This window comes from Salvelinus fontinalis, chromosome 31 (assembly GCF_029448725.1).
Source record: "Salvelinus fontinalis isolate EN_2023a chromosome 31, ASM2944872v1, whole genome shotgun sequence".
Lineage (NCBI taxonomy): Eukaryota > Metazoa > Chordata > Actinopteri > Salmoniformes > Salmonidae > Salvelinus > Salvelinus fontinalis.
Window position 1 is genome coordinate 27,974,658 of NC_074695.1, and position 19,436 is coordinate 27,994,093.

General features: G+C 42.1%; 2 protein-coding genes across 5 annotated transcripts; one reads left to right on the forward strand and one right to left on the reverse strand.

Moving 5' to 3' along the window:
- Positions 1 to 1,535: 1,535 nt before the first annotated feature.
- On the reverse strand, positions 1,536 to 8,737 carry LOC129829972 (zinc finger protein 341-like). 3 transcript variants are annotated; one of them, XM_055892049.1, is made up of 15 exons: positions 8,629 to 8,737; positions 8,057 to 8,167; positions 6,037 to 6,153; positions 5,656 to 5,805; positions 5,196 to 5,411; positions 4,870 to 5,053; positions 4,643 to 4,736; positions 4,305 to 4,522; positions 3,938 to 4,146; positions 3,512 to 3,720; positions 3,251 to 3,347; positions 3,038 to 3,170; positions 2,834 to 2,945; positions 2,589 to 2,659; positions 1,536 to 2,442 (listed from the first exon to the last, which is right to left on the reverse strand). In XM_055892049.1, exons 2-15 carry the CDS (start codon positions 8,123 to 8,125, stop codon positions 2,093 to 2,095), a joined length of 2,229 nt encoding a protein of 742 aa, XP_055748024.1. In that variant the 5' UTR covers positions 8,126 to 8,167; positions 8,629 to 8,737; the 3' UTR covers positions 1,536 to 2,092. The 3 variants fall into 3 exon arrangements, with proteins under 3 accessions (XP_055748024.1, XP_055748023.1, XP_055748022.1); XM_055892048.1 differs by having other exon boundaries at positions 4,643 to 4,733; positions 6,037 to 6,227; XM_055892047.1 differs by having other exon boundaries at positions 6,037 to 6,227.
- A 378-nt stretch (positions 8,738 to 9,115) lies between these two features.
- On the forward strand, positions 9,116 to 15,508 carry LOC129829973 (transcription factor E2F1-like). Of its 2 annotated transcripts, XM_055892051.1 has the most exons (8): positions 9,116 to 9,228; positions 10,215 to 10,592; positions 10,758 to 10,860; positions 10,980 to 11,199; positions 11,393 to 11,545; positions 11,660 to 11,774; positions 11,930 to 12,161; positions 13,754 to 15,508. In XM_055892051.1, the coding sequence occupies exons 2-8, from the start codon at positions 10,347 to 10,349 to the stop codon at positions 14,017 to 14,019; spliced, it is 1,335 nt and encodes a 444-aa protein (XP_055748026.1). In that variant the 5' UTR covers positions 9,116 to 9,228; positions 10,215 to 10,346; the 3' UTR covers positions 14,020 to 15,508. The 2 variants fall into 2 exon arrangements, with proteins under 2 accessions (XP_055748026.1, XP_055748025.1); XM_055892050.1 differs by having other exon boundaries at positions 9,116 to 10,592.
- Positions 15,509 to 19,436: the final 3,928 nt, after the last annotated feature.

Genomic DNA, 19,436 nt, shown 5'->3' on the forward strand with positions numbered 1-19,436 from the left:
GATTCTAGCAGCCGTATTTAGCACTAACTAAAGTTTATTTAGTGCTTTATCCGGGATGCCGGAAAGTAGAGCATTGCAGTAGTCCAACCTAGAAGTAACGAAAGCATGGACCAATTTCTCTGCATCATTTTCGGACAGAAAATGTCTGATTTTTGCAATGTTATGTAGATGGGAAAAAAGCTGTCCTTGAAACAGTCTTGATATGTTCGTCAAAAGAGAGATCAGGGTTCAGAGTAACGCCGAGGTCCTTCAGTTTTATTTGAGACGACTTTACAACCATCAAGATTAATTGTCAGATTCAACAGAAGATCTCTTTGTTTCTTGGGACCTAGAACAAGCATCTCTGTTTTGTCCGAGTTTAAAAGTAGAAAGTTTTCAGCCATCCACTTCCTTATGTCTGAAACACAGGCTTCTAGCGAGGGCAATTTTGGGGCTTCACCATGTTTCATTGAAATGTACAGCTGTGTGTCATCCGCATAGCAGTGAAAGTTAACATGTTTTCGAATGACATCCCCCAAGAGGTAAATATATAGTGAAAACAAGTGGTCCCAAAACGGAACCTTGAACACAGAAATGTACAGTTGATTTGTCAGAGGACAAACCATTCAGAGACAAACTGATATCTTTCCGACAGATAAGATCTAAACCAGGCCAGAACTTGTCCGTGTAGACCAATTTGGGTTTCCAATCTCTCCAAAAGAATGTGGTGATCGGTGGTATCAAAGGCAGCACTAAGGTCTAGTAGCACGAGGACGGATGCAGAGCCTCGGTCTGACGCCATTAAAAGGTAATTTACCACCTTCATGCATTTACCACATAACATGCAGCCACCACTGTGGTTGAAAATATGGAGTGATACTCAGTAATGTTATTGGATTTACACCAAACATACCACTTTATATTCAAGACAAATGAATTACTCAGCCAATTTTTTAGCGGTATTACTGTAGTGCCTTGTTGCAAGAAGCGTTCATGTTTTGGAATATTTGTATTCTGTACAGGCTTCCTTTTCACTGTCAATTAGGTTAGTATTGTGGAGTAACTACAATGTTGATCCATCCCGTTTTCTATCACAGCCATTAAAAAAATTAGTTTAAGTCACCATTGGCCTCTTGGTGAAATCCCTGAGCAGTTTCCATTTTCTCCGGCAGAGTTAGGAAGGACGCCTGTATCATTGTAGTGACTGGGTGGATTGATACTCCAAAGTATAATTAATAAGTTCACCGTGTTCAAAGGGATATTCAATGTTTTTTTTTACACATCTACCAATAGGTGCCATTCTTTGCGAAGCAATGGCAAACCTCCCTGGTCTTTGTGGTTCAATCTGTGATTGAAATTCACTGCTCGACTGAGCGACCTTACAATTATCTGTATGTGTGGGGTAAAGAGATGAGGTAGTCATACAAAATAAATAATGTTAAACACTTATTGCACAGTGAGTCCATGGAAATTGACTTAAGCACATTCTTCCTCCTGAACTTAGACTTGCCATACAAAGGGGTTGAATACTTATTGACTCAAGACATTTTAGCTTTTCATTTAAATATTTCTTTAATTAAAAAATTCCACTGACATGGTATTGTGTGTAGGCCAGTCACAAAATTTTTTTGACAATTTTAAACTCAAGCTGTAACACAAAATATGGAAAAAGTCAAGGGGTATGTATACTTTCTGAAGACACGAACTCACTGTTCTGAATAACAATCATCACTGAAAGAAAAAGTGCCAAGCTTCAACGTTTTAATATAAAACAAATATAGAACCCCCTTTAATTTAATTGGAGGGATATAGTGAGATTCAAATCCCTTCCATATGCAAAGGTAGTCTCAGGACAATCTTTTCAAGATTCTGCTTGAATAAATCAGGCCTAGTCTTGGCACCAGTCTGTTTAGCTATCATTCTACTCCTGTCATGCAAAACTTTGGCATTTGACAAGGTGTGGAATGTTAGCTAAACAGACTGGTACCTAGGCTAACTCAGGCCTCAATCCACTGTCTCTATGAACATAGGTGCTCTGCTGTAACCAGCCAGTCTCACTCAGCGGTCTCCAAAGTGTTCCTCTAGCTCTGCCTCTCCTCCCGCCGACAGATCCTCAACTGGGACAACTGACCGCCTGAGGGTCCTCGATCCTCTCCTCTTCATCATCAGCCTCATCGCCCTCCTTTTCATCCACCTCTTCCCTGCTCTGTTCAATCTCTGACTCCTCGTTCCCCTCTGTTCCGTGTCCCTGCCTCGTCACTCTTTTCTCCGCCCTGTCCTTGTCCACCGCAGCCCCTGCCATGGGGCACTTGTGGTCTCTGTAATACTTCTGTCGGGTGAAGCCCTTTTTGCAGGTGGCACATCGGAAACGATAGTTGTTTGTGTGGGAGCGTTGGTGCTCAAGCATGTGGGCTCTTCTGCTGAAAGCTTTCTGGCAGTACCCACATTTATAGGGCTTAATACCTTGGGACAACAGAAACAAAAGTATGGCTCTAAATAGTTTTGAATCATCACTTTAAATGGCCGTCAAGAGCTGCAACAAGGTAAATTATGTTTACAGTTGTGACTGGTGTATTAATAATTTACTACAATAGACAGGAAATACTCACCAGAATGAGACAGTATGTGTGCCTTCAGCTTGTCTGGTCTGTTAAACTCTTTAATGCAGCCAACATGTGTCCTGAAAGCACAAAACAATGCTTTGAATACACCAATAAAAAAACGCAACTTTCTGTTACATTGACATCGAAGATTGAAGTCGAAGGTATCCCCAGGTTTCTATCGAATCTTTTGTGGCTCAGGTTTCCAAATAGGCTCACATATGATATGTTAGAAAAATAGACACCTCACTTACCTAAATGGACATTTGTATTTCTTAAAGGGCTCATGAATGAGCATGTGCCTCTTCACCTTGTCCTTCCTGTTGAACATGGCCTCACAAACAGAACATTGGTATGGCTTTTCTCCTGCAATGAAATTACAGTGTTGCCATAAGCACAGCAGAGAGAATCAAGTGAAAGTTATTTGCACCATGGGGTAATGTGTCTGCATGCCTCACCTGAGTGGATACGAGTGTGCAGTTTGAGGTAGTGGTCTGTTTTGAAGAACTTTGTACATATCTGACATTTGAACCTTCCTCCGATACCATGTGTGGGCAGGTGCCGCCGGAAATACCTCTCACAAGGAAAAACCTGTTAAAAATAAATGCATTATTTAGAGTGACTTAATTCTAACATAGCAGTGACTGACATTCATTTTTTCTAGAGCATACCTTTTGGCAATGTGGGCAGGGGAAGTTATGTGAGGCGGTTAACAAATGCTGCTCCAAGGCCTCTTGCGTGGAGTACCGGCTTTGGCATTTCATGCACCTGAGTGTGACAGAAACACTGGTGAAACCCGTAACCATGGGGTCAAACTAAAGGCCATATAAAACACAGAGGGAAGCAGTGATCACACTGAAAATAAAGCAACTGACTGAACTTTGTAAGCATTAGTATGGCCTAATTAGGAGACTGGAGATAGTAAAGCTGACCTATAGAAAGTGGTCTCCTTGCGTGGGTTCTGCTGGGGACAGAAGCAGTGGGAGTACTGATGCACCCCCAGCTCAAACAGCGAGGGGAACACCTTGCCACACAGGTGGCAGCGGTAGGTGAGCTGCTCCTGGTGCATCCGGGTGTGCTCCAGGAACAGATCCAGCTTCTGGAACGTCTGGGAACAGGTCTTCACCACACACTTATACACCTGAAACACGGCAGGAAGGAACATTAGAAGGATGAGTGGTGAGGACAGAGCTCTTAAGGAAGACATGACACAATAACATTTCTATTTGAATACCTGTTCAAAGGAGAACAAAGAAGTTTTCCAAACAATATGAACACCAATTGCCCCTTGTGCTTAATAATGCTTGTGCTTCATTATTGTTCTGGGTAGATCCTTCCCTCTGGCCATGTGGACTCACCTGCTCTCCTTTGTGCTGAGTCATGTGAGATTTGAGCTGGAAGTAGGTGCTGAACTTGCCAGCACAGAACTGGCACTGGTAAGAGCTGTCGATCAGGATTATCTGCTTGGTCTGAGTCTGCTGGCCGTTGTGCTTGCCATCACCATCACCCAGGCTGTCTACATCAGTCTGGGAGTCACAGTCTCTCTCCTCAGGCTTACCTGGGGCTTCTGAACACACAATCTACATTTATAATACATACTTAGGCCCTTGATAATACATTCATTATGACATACTTCATTGATTTTGGTTATTATTACCACTATGTCATCCACAAAAGGTCTCAATGGCCTATATAGAAATAAAGATTCCACAGTGAGATGGTTACCTGGCTGCTCCTCCTCCTCATGCTGTTGTTCCTCCTGTTGCTCCATGACCTCCTCTGCACACAGTGGGACCACCTTGACTGTGATGGGCAGTCTGGACACTGTACTGGCCACGCCCGAGGGCCACACTTTGTGTGTCTGCATGTGCTTCTTCACATTAGACTTCTGGGCAAAGGCCCGGCCGCATACGATGCACTGAAAAGGCTTCTCCCCTGTATGACTGTAGAGACATCAAAGATTATAAATGTAAAACATATTTTCTTATCCTGGGTAGATTCAATGCATATGGATATTGCTTTTCTGTTTGGGCTGAATGGTACATTTGGTTTGTTAAGCTCACCTTCTGATATGTTGCTGGAGATCAAAGTTTTTGGAGAAGACTTTGTCACAGAAATTGCACTTCAGCTTCTGCGACTTTCCTTTAATTTGTTCTGCTGAAGAGCCAATGGATATTAACAATGGACAACATTATTTTATTTAGCCAATGATGAGAAACTATGTAAAAATATATTTGTTAGGGTCAGACCAATATGTACTGTATATTGACATTTGTTTTCAAAATCATACCCACTGCTCCATCCTGGCCTTTCTTTCCATTTTTGGGTCGTTTAGGAATAATCACTTTGTCAAACTCCTCAAGCCCAGTTAGGTTTGCAGTGATGCTGCAGGTTTTGGTTTTGGTGCCTTGCTTCCCAGGGCTGTATACTGGAGGAGTGTTGAATGACTGGCTCTCCACACACTGACTCGGGACCTGTGGGCAGAAGAAAATGCATGTATAGTGTTAGTGAACTACTGAGCCAAACTCTTTAGGAAGTTGCCCAAAGACTGCAGAGTACAAGTTTGTCATCCTCCTCATTCTCTGCAAATCACAGATTGCATTAGTTAAAGCTCACCTGTACAGATTGGAACAGCTGCAAGCCCAAGGTGTGAATCTCTGCACTACCACTCCCAGACATTTGAGGCATTGTGCTGTAGACCTGGACCACTGAGTTGCTGATACTGGACGGCACCTGGGAGGACAGAGGCTGAGACTGTCCGGGTGGGAGAGAGTGGGAGGATTGCTGATCGTGCTGAAGGTAGGATGCACCTGTGTGCATACTCAGGTTACTCTGAGAAGGAAAGGTAAACACGATATGCAGTGAATAAAGGCTAAAGGAATATACTTCTTATTGAGAAAAATAGCTTAATTCAGGATGCAAAGTTCCGTTAACAATTCCAGAAAGCTTCCCACCCAAGTTAGGCAATAAGCAAGGAAATCCAGAATCCTCCAAAACAGGATTTCTGGAAAACCAGGGAATCTTGGGAAAGTTACTGGAATTGTGCAACCCTATACTTAATTGAATGAAAACTTACCTGAATAGGTGGCTGCATTGCTGCCATGGGTTGGTCAATGGATGTGAAGGCGGAGATGGCAGACATCAGAACATCATCGCTCACTAAAACATTGCCTTGGACCAGCGTGTGAGTAAGAGGAGATGAAGGCACTGTGGTGTATGTGGATACCTGATGTGGATAGCAAAACAAAGAAAAAAGGAAGACTGCATTATTGCAAGTGAATTATTGTTCTGGAGCATGCTATGATACTCCCCAGCCCATACAGTAAGTACAGGCGATAGGTAACTAGTTTCTTGCCAGACTCATGGTGTGCCGCTGTGGGAAAAGACTAAGTAATAAAAAAAACATCTTAGCTAACAATCAAAACCGTACGTCATAAGCCAGTAGTGCTGTACCCACCTGTCTGTTGGCGGGGGTCTGTGGCACAGAGCTAATGGAGGGCACAGGGGTGTAGGCATTACTAGATGCCAGTGATACTGTAGACAGGGAAGGGGCATTGGACTGGCACTGCTCTCGCTTGTGGGTCATAAAGGCAGGCAATGAGTTGAACTGTTTCTTGCACTTCCCACAAAGAAAGACATCTTCATCATCTGTAAAGAACAATTGGGAATATACAGTACCTTCAGAAAGTATTCACACCCCTTGACTTTTTCCATATTTTGATGCATTACAGCCTGAATTTAAAATTGATTACATTTAGATGTTAAGACACTAGCCTACACACTATACCCCATAACGTCAAAGTGGAATTATGTCCAGGAGTAAAAATATGCTAAACAAGTCACATAACAAGTTGCACGGACTCACTGTGTGCAATAATATTGTTTAACATGATTTTTGAATGACTACCGTATCTCTGTACACATACAACTATCTGTAAGGTCCCTCAGTCAAGCAGTGCATTTCAAACACAGATTCAACCACAAAGACCAGGGCGGTTTTCCAAAGCCTCACAAAGAAACGCACCTATTGGTAGATGTGTAAAAAAAAAAAATAATAGTAATAAACCCGACATTGAATATCCCTTTGAGCATGATGAAGTTATTAATTTGACTTTGGATGGTGTATCAATACAACCAGTCACTACAAAGATGCAGGTGTCCTTCCTAACTCAGTTGCTGGAGAGAAAGGAAACCGCTCAGGGATTTCACCATGAGGCCAATGGTGACTATAAAACAGTTATTGAGTTTATTGGCTGTAATAAGATAAAACTGAGGAATGGTCAACATTGTAGTTACTCCACAATACTAACCTAAATGACAGAGTGAAAATATGGAAGTGTGTACATGTAACCGATGCAAAATGGCTAGCTAGTTAGCGGTGGTGCGCGCTAATAGCGTTTCAATCGGTGACGTCACTCGCTCTGAGACCTTGAAGTAGTTGTTCCCCTTGCTCTGCAAGGGCCGTAGCTTTTGTGGAGCGATGGGTAACAATACTTTGAGGGTGGCTGTTGTTTATGTGTGCAGAGGGTCCCTGTTTCGAGGAGAGGGACGGAAGCTATACTGTTACATACAGAATAAAAAAATATTCCAAAACATGCATCCTGTTTGCAATAGGGCACTAAAGTAAAACTGGAAAAAATTTGGCCAAGAAATTAACTTTGTCCTGAATACAAAGCATTATGTTTGTGGCAAATCCAACACAACACTAGTACCAATCTCCATATTTTCATGGTGGTGGCTGCATCATGTAATAGGTATGTATGCTTGTTATCGGCAAGAACTAGGGATTTTTTTTAGGATAAAAAGAAACAGAATAGCTAAGCACAGGCAAAATCCTAGAGGAAAACCTGGTTTAATTTACTTTCCAACAGACACTGGTAGACAATAACCTAAAATACAAGGCTAATTATAAACTGGAGATGACACTAAATGTTCCAGAGGAGCCTAGTAACAGTTTTGACTTAAATCTTCTTTAAAATCTATGGCAAGAATAGAAAATGGATGTCTAGCAACCAACTTGGCAGAGCTTGAAGAATTTCTTAAAGAATAATGTGCAAATATTGTACAATCCAGGTGTGCAAAGCTCTTAAAGACTTACCCGGAAAGACTCAGCTGTAATCACTGCCAAATGTGATTTTAACATGTATTGACTCAGGGATCTGAATAGTTATGTAAAATTAGATTTCTGTATTTCATTTTCTAAAAACATGTTTTCACTTTGTCATTATGGGGTATTGTGTGTAGATGAGTGAGACAAAACATATATTTTGAATTCAAGCTTTAACACAACACAATGTGGAATCAAGGGTATGAATACTTTCTGAAGGCACTGTATCAACCCTTCCATATTTAAACTGCAATCAGTGGAGATACAGAATGCATCCTTGTTTTGAGTTACTGTAGTACCTAGTTCTCTGATCAACACAATAGAAATTGCAGTGAGAAAAAAAATGAGTGGATAAAAGGGAAGTACACACCCATTGCCTGAATGGTAGATGCGCCTGAGATGTTCTGGTTGTTTGGGTCAGGGACACCTCCCTGGCCATCCAACAGAGACTGGACAGCCAGGACTGTCTGGTTGTCCATCCCTAGAAGAGAATAATAGATCTGGAGGTCAGAACGGTGCAGATCATGGTGATGATATACCATAGTACGACAGGAACAAATCAGAATAGGATTGGTGCGCCACTGCTATTTTGACAACAAGCAGCCGCTCCGTGGGTTGTAGCTAGCGCAAGTGTCTGTTGTTTCAATGCGACATACTCCCTCTTCTCAAAAAATCCCCAAACAAAGGAAATAGCTATACATTACCATAAGCAAATTTCAAGAACACATGCAAAATTATCCAAATTTACTCAACGAAATGATAACTAGCTAGCTCTCTGGCATCGATTATTATAATACAAATTGTGCTTTACCATATTACATTACCATAATTACACCTCCTAGATAACCCAAAATAACCTAACTTTTTCGGAAAAACGTTGTCTTACAACACATTCATATGTTGTTAAATTAAAAACGTCGTATATGATCAACGTATCGATACCTTCCAGAACTTCAAATATAGCTTGCGCCATCTCGTAGTTCTTCTGTGTGTAGGCTTTCGATGAATACGACTGCGTAGCCGATAACGTTATGTAGGCGGATTCTCTCTGCTCAACAGCTGGTCCAGGGCCAGTTTCAACAGTTTTTGTGTTATTTTGACTTTTGGATTCGGGTAGGAAAAGCTGATCCCAAGTCAGACATTAACTCATTCATCACCACTCTCGATTTGCTTCACAAAATAGTTACCAAAGAATAAGCTAATCAAATCACTCATGACATATTCAAAGGTACACTTTCCCACAGTTTATTAGCCAAAAACATGTTTTCCCATTCATAACAATGAAAAGCGTGGCATCACAGAGAGTGGCATTTCATGGGAGCCAATGACAAATCTGGGAAATTCTGACGTTTGAGGGGCGCATTCGCCCAACCAATTGAAATCGTGATTTTCATGCACGTGCATGTTTCGCGGCAAAATTATTTGGCGCGTAAACCTCAACACTTGTTCTGATCAGCTGGAACAATAACAACAATAACACAGTCGGTTTGGCGCTCAGATTATAACTTTTATGGATGGATTTCAGTCAAGGTGATCAACAAGGTGATCCATATAATTTGTTTATAGGATATGTAGATTTTTTTGGGGGGAATATTTGCCATTATTTCGGTTTTGTCGGATTGGTTCGTGGGTATGCTGACCAAACGAGAGGGTGAAGAACTGAGTTGGCTGGTAACGTTACTGCAGCAAGCTAGCTAGCATTCTAAGGTGCCCTAATTGTCATTTGAAAGGATGCGTAATAAATCCAGTTATTCGTCCAAGGTAGCTGAACTAAAAGTTCAGGTTAGTGCAATATTGCGTTAGGAAGAATACAAACTATTTAGGTTCCTGATTTGTTTGTAGCTAATATGTTGCTGGTACATTTAGTCTGAAACTGAATTGGCTTGTGTCTTCTGTCCCTTCCTAACCCTGAAGCCAAAACAACCACTTTTCTTGGCTAACAATACCAGCTAGGTAGCTAACTAGACTAGCTAAGTTTTTCTAGGTCGTTGCAGTATTCAAGGAACTCTGCTTGCTAGTAACACAGTAAGCAAATGATGAGTTGTGTTTACAAACTGTACCAAACGAACGTTATTTTGATGTCAACCAACGTTAGGTAGCGAATTGACAAAGGGAAAGTAGTTGATAGATGTGGCCAGGCCTCACCGCACTCTCATTGTTAAGATGAAAACAATAGATTGCATAGAAAAGCTAGCAGCGAGTTAGCACGCTAGCTAACAATGATGCATGTTTATTTCACTTTTGTAAACTATAGATAAATTATTCAATATAACAATTTATCTTGTATAGCTACGGACTGTCACTACAGTCTGCTAGACTGCAGCTGTCCGAAAGCGCAACAACTGTCTCTAAGGTTATTTTATAGCTGGCTAATTGTGAGGAAGCATTACCATGCATTTTTGATTTTGTGAGTTTTAGTTGTTGAAGCTTGACTGTCAGTAAGCTAATGTTAATATTAGACATGCTTAACCTCAGTATTTGTAAACCAACTCTTCTAATACGTTTGCACTATTATTCTCCCAAATTAGAGATGACTTGTGTCAGAAGGTGCTGATAGTAGCATATCAAGCCATTGGACTTGAATTCTGCCACAAAAATTGGACTTGAATTCTGCCACAAAAGACAATTTAGGGGACTAGAGCACCCCGGTTGTGTGTGCCATGTCAGAGGCACTCATATCAGGTCAGACGTCGGAGGATCTTTTGGCAGACTTTGAGTCTCTTTTGAATGCTGGGAGTATTGACCTATCAGAGAACCACCAGATAGTCATAATTTCCACCCCCAGCAATGTGGGCTTAAACTCAGTTGTCCCCAGCAACACTGGAGAGATCCTCCTGTTCGCTACCCCCCAAGGCCCTGCGGATGTGGTCCAGGACCAGCGACGGCCAACTCTGGGACGACCTCCGGTAGGTAGCTAACTGACCATTTTGATATGGGTGTTGGCCGGGGTGGGAATGTGGTGTGAAATTATCCCTGTACAATGTGTGTCTGTGTGAGAAAGAATGATCTGTAGCATCCACACTAACTTTTGACCTTTGTTTCCCCCCCCCCCCCCCCATAACTTGTTTCAGGTGAAGAGGAAGCTGGACTTGGGCAGTGATCACCAGTATGTCAGCACCTCTCGCCCACCCTCTCTTGGGAGGTCCCCAACGTCCACACCAGCACCACCCAGAGGTACAGTCCCCCTGTTCACAATTCAAATATAACTATTCATTTGAATTCAGTTGTAACTATTATAATTTTGGCCAAAGACAATAAATACAAGTATTTTCATTATTGTGTCCCGCTCTCAGTTCCAAAGCCTTTGACAGAGAAGTCTCGCTATGACACATCTTTGAACCTGACCACCAAGCGCTTCTTGGACCTGCTAGCCCAGTCTCCTGACGGGGTGGTGGACCTCAACTGGGCCTCACAGGTCCTGGAAGTGCAGAAGAGACGCATCTATGACATCACCAATGTTTTGGAGGGTATCCAGCTCATCTCCAAGAAATCAAAGAACAACATACAATGGCTGTAAGTCTGGACTCACGTACTGTACAGTATGACAATATCAAAAGTGTGTTCTGGCCTTTCTGGCTTACAATCCTTATTGTGCAGGCCTCTACAGATATTATTCAATACATACAATACACCATCATCAGTGATTCCACAGGATATGTGTATTAGCTATAAAAATAACATTATCCTAACATTCTGTTTGTCACAGGGGGAATCGCATTGATGGAGCATCTGTTTCCCGTTACCAGGACCTACAGAAAGAGGTCTCTGATTTGACACAGGCGGAGGAGAAACTGGATGAGCTCATTACCGAGTGTAACCTCCAGCTCAGACTCCTCACTGAGGATACCCAGAACAAGAAATATCCTTTTGTGTCTTGTCTGTCTTTCTGTTTGTGTGTCTGTGCTTTTTGTATCTACTGTATGTATTTGAATATGCATTATAGGTCAGTGTTTTTTCTTTAACATAATTGTACGCTGGGTTATTTGATGTGCCAGGATCTACGGAAGTCTTTTGACTCTCCTGACCAGCTGGTGATGGTCATCAGAGCCCCTCCAGAGACCCAGATGCAAGTCTCAGAGCCCAGTGAGGTATGTGGGAGGATAATAGACCAATGGACGCTTGCTCAAGACTCTCTTCTGGACCAAATACTGTATTCCAGCTAATGTGGTTTACATACCAACCACAACTATTGAATTGTATCCTCTCTGTTTCAATAAATTATTCCTTTGTTGTCTTCTGGCAGGGCTATCAGGTCTCCCTGAAGAGCACCCAGGGTCCCATTGATGTCTTCCTGTGTCCAGAGGACATTTCTGGTGTCTGCAGCCCAGTGACAGGCATCAGCCCTTCTAAAGCCACATACCAGATAATGCCCCAGCCTGCAGAACAACCACAGTGCAGTTCCACACAGGAAATGACATCGTCAACAGCTGCGTCCCAACAGAACTCCTCTCCACTGCCATTGTTTCGTGAAGCGGGTAAGCTGCTCTCAGTGTCACACTGTCACCCTGATAGGTTCAAGAATGTCAGGGATTTCTTCCAAGAAATCCATTAAAGCACAACTGAAGACAATAAACAACCTATCTGATAGAAAACAGCTTATGGGAATCAATATTGGTCAGAAACACAAGGTGAGACAGACTACCCAGCAGCGTAGCGTATTGTACTTTGTTTACATAAGACAACACGTCACATTTTTTTACTTGAGAAATACTGCACCAAACACCTTAGGTAGATTTAAATTGCCCGACCAAAACCTATGCAATAATGTCAGTTAATTACAGATTTCATGAGTTGTCTTACAGTGCATTTTGTTACGTTACAGCCTATTTCCCGTTACCATTACTAAAATGTAATATGATTTTTTCCCCCTCATCAATGCCTCAAAATGACAAAGCAAAAACAGGATTTTATACATTTTTACATTTTCCCATCATTATTAAATGACTCTTCCTAGAGCTGGCCGCCCAGCAAAACTGAGCAATCGGGGGAAAAGGGCCTTGGTCAGGGAGGTGACCAAGAACCCAATGGTCACTCTGACAGAGCTCCAGAATTCCTCTGTGGAGATTGGACAACCATCTCTGTAGCACTCCACCAATCAGGCCTTTCTGGTAGAGTGGCCAGACAGAAGCCACTCTTCAGTAAAAGGCACATGATGGCCCGCTTGGAGTTTGCCAAAAGGCACCTAAAGTACTCTCAGACCATGAGAAACAAGATTCTCTGCTCTGATGAAACCAAGATTAAACTATTTGGCCTGAATGCCAAGCGTCACGTCTGGAGGAAACCTGACACGATCCCTACGGTGAAGCATGGTGGTGGCAGCATCATGGTGTGGCCATGTTTTTCAGCGGCAGATGCTGGGAGACTAGTCGGGATCGAGAGAAAGATGAACAGAGCAAAGTACAGAGATCCTTGATGACAACCCGTTCCAGAGTGCTCAGGACCTTAGACCGGGGCAAAGGTTTACCTTCCAACAGGACCACGACCCTAAGCACACAGCCAAGATGACACAGGAGTGGCTTCGGGGCAAGTCTCTGAATGTCCTTGAGTGGTCCAGCCAGAGCCTGTACTTGAACCCGATCGAACATCTTTGGAGAGCCCTGAAAATAGCTGTGCAGCGACGCTCCCTATCCAACCTGACAGAGCTTGAGAGGATCTGCAGAGAAGAATGGGAGAAATTCCCCAAATACAGGTGTGCCAAGCTTGTAGCGTCATACCCAAGAAGACTCAAGGCTGTAATCTCTGCCAAAGGTGCTTCAACAAAGAACTGAGTAAAGTGTCTGAATACTTATGTAAATGTCATTTTCCTGTTTTATTTTTTAATACATTTTGTTTAGTCTTTATGGGTGTTTTCTGTAGATTTTGGGGGGGGTGACTTGAATCAACTTTAGAATAGGGCTGTAACAAAATGTGGAAAAAGTCAAGGTATCTGAATACTTTTCGACTGCGCTGTCGATTCATTCTGACTATTTTGAGGACGTGATACTGGCTTCCTCTTCCTCTTTAACATTCCTAAATGGCTATTTGCCGTGGTCACCAAAACTGCATTTCCATTTTTTTTTCTTTACAGGAGCAGTCCTGGAATGTGACCCGTTCCCCAACTTGGGAGTGCTGCCAGAATTTGACCTTTCACCCTTGTCATCCTCTGACTTCCTCAGTGTGGAGGGCCTTGGTAACCCACTGGATGGGTTCATCAACCTGTCCCCTCCACAAAGCCACAGCTACCACTTTGGTCTAGAGGAGCATGAGGGCATCACTGAACTGTTTGACTCTGACTTTGGAGACTTCACCCCACTAGAGTTGGGGTGGAGAGAAACACCCACAGAACAAGAATAAGGTTGTATCTCTATGGAAACACCCAATACACACCCATTTCCCCTCTCAGAAAAGTATTCCCATGTGGCTAAAATACAGAATTGTACAGCACAGACGGTAATGGACCATGTACAGCACAGACAGTAATGGACCATGTACAGCACAGACAGTAATGGCACTTAAGTCGTCTAGCAAAAGAGGTTAGCTTTAGATGGCTATTTAATTTATTTCTATACAGATAAGGTTTTTGTACCAATTTTTATTTTATTTGTCCCCTTAAGTGGCTTGAGAAGGTGTACTTGTGGGAAATGGACTTATCAGCTTGGAAGCTAATACTGAATTTGTTATATTAAGTAGGCATTTTTGCCATAGTCTCAGGTGTAAGGAAGAGTCAGACTTTTCTGCTAAGAGTTGGGTTTCAGATGCATTTTAAGAAGTCTTACAGTATGTTGGCCAATGGTAATGGCAGGATATAGCCTATGTAGGTTAAGAGACCTTTTCTAGATTAAGTTTGGGATGGGGGTTGGGATGTCATGCCTTAAAGCAGTGGTTCTCAATCCTGGTCCTGGGGACCCAAAGGGGTACACATTTTTGTTTTTGCCCTAGCACTACACACCTGATTCAAATCATCAAAGCCTTTTGATGAGTTGATCATTTGAATCAGGTGTGTAGTGCTAGGGCAAAAATAAAATGTGTACCCCTTTGGGTCCCCAGGACCAGGATTGAGAACCAGTACCTTAAAGGAATGATTCACCCGTTTTGAATGTTATATCGTTTTTGTGCATCTCTGAGCGGTGTTCTATCGATTCCCGGGGTCCTTTCATGTTTATCTAAGCTATTGTCTTTTCAATCTTGAGATGCACAAAAACGCTTACATTCAAAATGGGCAAACCTTTCCTTTTAACATTGATGAGATCTGTTTGGTAATCTAATTACCAATAAGAAAATATGATCTCTTTTAAAACCTGTCCATATTGGTCTACAGTTTGAACATATTGTTTTACCAGGCCTTACATTTGGTTGATTGTTAGTCATGCATTATATCACAGTTTGTCATTATCATGAACCTTATCACAGCTCCTTTTCTGCAGGTCTTATGCAGTGCCTTATAAAAAGAAAAAATGTTGGATGGATTCAATTCAGGTGTTATTCTGTGTCTAATTGAGGTGTTTGAATGAAAGTGTTAGACTTGCATTTCTTAACAGCAAATTGTGGATTACTACTATTTGGGGCTGTCAGGCTACTGTACTTGAGAATTCAGCCACTGTGTTAAAAATGCTTAAGGGAATTTAACTCTGCAGTCAATTTCACATTGTTCAGCGCTTTGTTTTATAACAACAATTACAAAAACTTTTTTTTTCACAAATTCAGTGGTGAAAATAATTACTTGTACCAATCCTAGTGGTTTATCAAGCATGTCTTTTGTATCAAATTTGTTTTTTGAAGAATAAAAACATTGCTATATGGGGTAGTTGATGATGATAAATAAAGTGAAAACAAACTGCAAAGAGTTCCATTAGCGTAAAACAGATATTTCTAGTTCCATCCCGTTGTTTAAGTGAAAGACAGACAATTTATGACTGTCGGGCAAGTTGAACCTGCGTATATTTTTACAAACAAAATACAAAGAATTCCAATACTGAACTTTCTGATTCCTCCCCTGTAGATGACAGGCAGGATTTTAAAATATATATATATTCTTTATTTAACCAGGTAGGGCAGTTGAGAACAAGTTCTCATTTACAACTGTGACCTGGCCAAGATAAAGGAAAGCAGTGCGAACACAAACAACACCGAGTTACACATGGGATGAACAAACGTACAGTCAATAACACAATAGAAAAATATATATACAGTGTGTGCAAATGTAGTAAGATTAGGAAGGTAAGGCAATAAATAGGCCATAGTGGCAAAATAATTACAATTTGGCATTAACACTGGAGTGATAGATGTGCAGATGATGGGGTGCAAAAGAGCAAAAATAAATAACAAATGGGGTTGAGGTAGTAGGTTGGGCTATTTACAGATGGGCTGTGTACAGGTGCAGTGATCGGCAATCTGCTCTGACAGCTGATGCTTCAAGTTAATGAGGGAGATATGTCTCCAGCTTCACTGATTTTTGCAATTTGTTCCAGTCAATGGCAGCAGAGAACTGGAAGGAAAGGCAGCCTTTGGGGATGACCAGTGAAATATACCCGCTGGAGCGCCTGCTACGGGTGGGGGTTGCTATGGTGACCAGTGAGCTGAGATAAGGTGGGGCTTTACCTAGCAAAGACTTATAGATGAACTGGAGCCAGGGGGCTTGGCGACGAATATGAAGCGAGGGCCAGCCAACAAGAGCATACAGGTTGCAGTGGTGGGTAATATATGGGGCTTTGGTGACAAAATGGATGGCACTGTGATAGACTACATCCAATTTGCTGAGTAGAGTGTTGGAGGCTATTTTGTAAATTACGAAGTCAAGGATCGGTAGGATAGTCAGTTTTACGAGGATATGTTTAGCAGCATAGGTGGAGGCTTTGTTGCGAAATAGGAAGCCGATTCTAGATTTAATTTTGGATTGGATATGCTTAATGTGAGTCTGGAAGGAGAGTTTACAGTCTAACCAGACACCTAGGTATTTGTAGTTGTCCAAATATTCTAAGTCAGAACCGTCCAGAGTAGTGATGCTGGTCCGGCGGGCAGCGATCGGTTGAAGAGCATGCATTTAGTTTTACTAGCATTTAAGAGCAGTTGGAGGCCACGGAAGGAGTGTTGTTTGGCATTGAAGCTTGTTTGGAGGTTTGTTAACACAGTGTCCAAAGAGGGGCCAGAAGTATACAGAATGGTGTCATCTGCGTAGAGGTGGATCAGAGAATCACCAGCAGCAAGAGCGACATCATTGATATATACAGAGAAAAGAGTCGGCCCGAGAATTGAACCCTGTGGCACCCCCAGAGACTGCCAGAGGTCCGGACAACAGGCTCTCCGATTTGACACACTGAACTCTGTCTGAGAAGTAGTTGGTGAACCAGGCGAGGCAGTCATTTGAGAAACCAAGGGTATTGAGTCTGCCGATAAGAATGTGGTGATTGACAGAGTCGAAAGCTTTTGCCAGGTCGATGAAGACGGCTGCACAATACTGTCTTATCGATGGCGGTTATGGTATCGTTTCGGACCTTGAGCGTGGCTGACGTGCACCCATGAGCAGCTCGGAAACCAGATTGCGTAGCGGAGAAGGTATGGTGGGATTCAAAATGGTTGGTGATCTGTTTTTATTTTTTATTTTTATTTTTTTTTTTTATTTTTTTGGTTGGTGATCTGTTTGTTAACTTGGCTTTCGAAGATTTTAGAAAGGCAGGGCAGGATAAATATGGATCTGTAACAGTTTGGGTCTAGAGTGTCTCCCCCTATGAAGAAGGGGATGACCGCGGCAGCTTTCCAATCTTTAGGGATCTCAGATGATACGAAAGAGAGGTTGAACAGGCTAGTAATAGGGGTTGCAACAATTGCAGCGGATAATTTTAGGCTTGGGTTATTGTTTTGGTGGAAGATCCAGGGCCCCAGGACCAGTGGAAGCTTAATTTCCTTCCATTGGTCATGGGGCCCTTAAGGTCAACAAACATCATTAACTTTACCCTGTACCAGGACATTTTATCCAAAATTCTGGTAGCTTCTGCCAGGAGTCTGAAACTTCGCCGCAAGTGGATCTTCCAGCAATAACCCCAAGAACACATCAAAATCCACAAAAACATGTTTTTTTTTACCACAAGATCAACCTTTTGCAATGGTCATCTCAGTCTCCAGACTCGAACCCCATTGAAAACCTGTGGTTTGAATTGAAGTGGGAAGTCCATAAGAGCAGACGAAGGATATCAAGGATCTGGAAAGATTCTGCATTGAGGAATGGTGTAAGATCCTTCCAAATGTGTTCTCTAAATGTATACATTTTTAGAAAAAGGCTCAGTGCAGTTATTCTCTCAAGGTGAGTTATTGAAAGGTATTGAAAATAGGTGGCAATCATTTTTACCCCTCTTTTTGAGAGAAAAAAATATTACTTGTTAAACAAAATCTCTTGTATCTCAGTATTTGTATTATTTTATACAGTCTTTTCTGCTCATCTTTATCAAGGGTGCCAATAATTCTGGACCTCACTGTATATGGCAATATATGGCACTTCTGCGTGTACATAACTAATTTACATTTTTGAGTAAATTATCATTAAAATCAGGCAAGCAAAAAAATACTCCCGATTTGCCTGATCGGCAAGTGCCTTTCAGAATTTAATCTCCATCCCTGGTTCAAGACATAAATAATTGAAATGTTACTGAGTTTTAATGTGTTCTTTTACTTCACTGAGTGTACAAAACATTAGGAACAGCTTCCTAATTTAAGTTGCACTCCCTTGAGTTGCACAGCCTAAATTTGTCGGGCATGGTCTCAAGTCCATGTCAACATGGACTACAAGGTGTCAAAAGCGTTCCAAAGGGATGCTGGCCCATGTTGAGTCCAATGTTGAGTCCATGTTGAGTCCAATGCTTCCCACAGTTGTGTCAAGTTGCCTGGATGTCCTTTGGGTGGTGGACCATTCTTGACACACACGGGAAACTGTTGAGTGTGAAAAAGCAGCACCATTCCTGTTCTTGACACACTCAAACCGGTGCGCCTGGCACCTACTACCATACCCCGCACTTAAATATTTTGTCTTACCCATTCACTCTCTGAATGGCACACATACACAATCTGTGTCCCAATTGTCTCAAGGCTAAAAAATCCTTCCTTAACCTGTCTCCTCGTCTTTATCTACACTGATTGAAGTGGATTTAACAAGTGACATCAAAAAAGGATCATAGCTTTCCCCTGGTTTCACCTGGTCTCTCTATATCATGGAATGAGCCAGTGTTCCGAATGGTTTGTGCAGTCAGTGTATATGTCATGTATTGGTAGATTCTCCATTGTTGAGCGGCTTGACTTCTAAGGTGTAATGTTTGTGCCAAGCCAACAACATGCTCATCACATACAGCACCAAGTTTGGGAACAACTGTTACCTCTCTCTGTTTGTCTCCTCTTCCTCCTCCTGTATTGCAGCCTGCCTTATATACATGATAATAATATTGAATTGTCTTTATATTTAAATTCTTTATATTTGACAGCATTTTAGGTCCCACATGCTGTCCCAACACAAAGTGCGTTCTAACAGTGTAAAAGGCCCTTAGTTTACCCATTTGAAGAGAAACAAGTTATTAATGTATTTGATAAGATTAAAGATTCTCTCAGGGGACCCTATTTAAATTTCAGGGGACCCCACATGGGTCCCCTACTCCAAGTTTGGGAAGCACTGTATTACTAGCCTCGCTCTCTGTCTCCTTTCCCTCCTGCATTGCAGGCTGCCTCATCAATGTCTGTCTCACTATTCTCTTTAAAGCAAGGTTATTTTGTTATGAGAACTTATGTAGCCT

Excerpts from the sequence above, each read along its gene's own strand:
- LOC129829973 (XM_055892050.1), top strand. The coding sequence starts at position 10,347 with ATGTCAGAGGCACTCATATCAGGTCAGACGTCGGAGGATCTTTTGGCA. Across the intron at positions 11,200-11,392 it reads AAGAACAACATACAATGGCT|GGGGAATCGCATTGATGGAG; the intron begins GTAAGTCTGGAC and ends TGTTTGTCACAG. Across the intron at positions 11,546-11,659 it reads GAGGATACCCAGAACAAGAA|GCTGGGTTATTTGATGTGCC; the intron begins ATATCCTTTTGT and ends ACATAATTGTAC.
- LOC129829972 (XM_055892047.1), bottom strand. The coding sequence starts at position 8,659 with ATGGCGCAAGCTATATTTGAAGTTCTGGAAG. Across the intron at positions 8,168-8,628 it reads TATATTTGAAGTTCTGGAAG|GGATGGACAACCAGACAGTC; the intron begins GTATCGATACGT and ends ATTCTCTTCTAG. Across the intron at positions 5,412-5,655 it reads CAATGCAGCCACCTATTCAG|AGTAACCTGAGTATGCACAC; the intron begins GTAAGTTTTCAT and ends TTTCCTTCTCAG.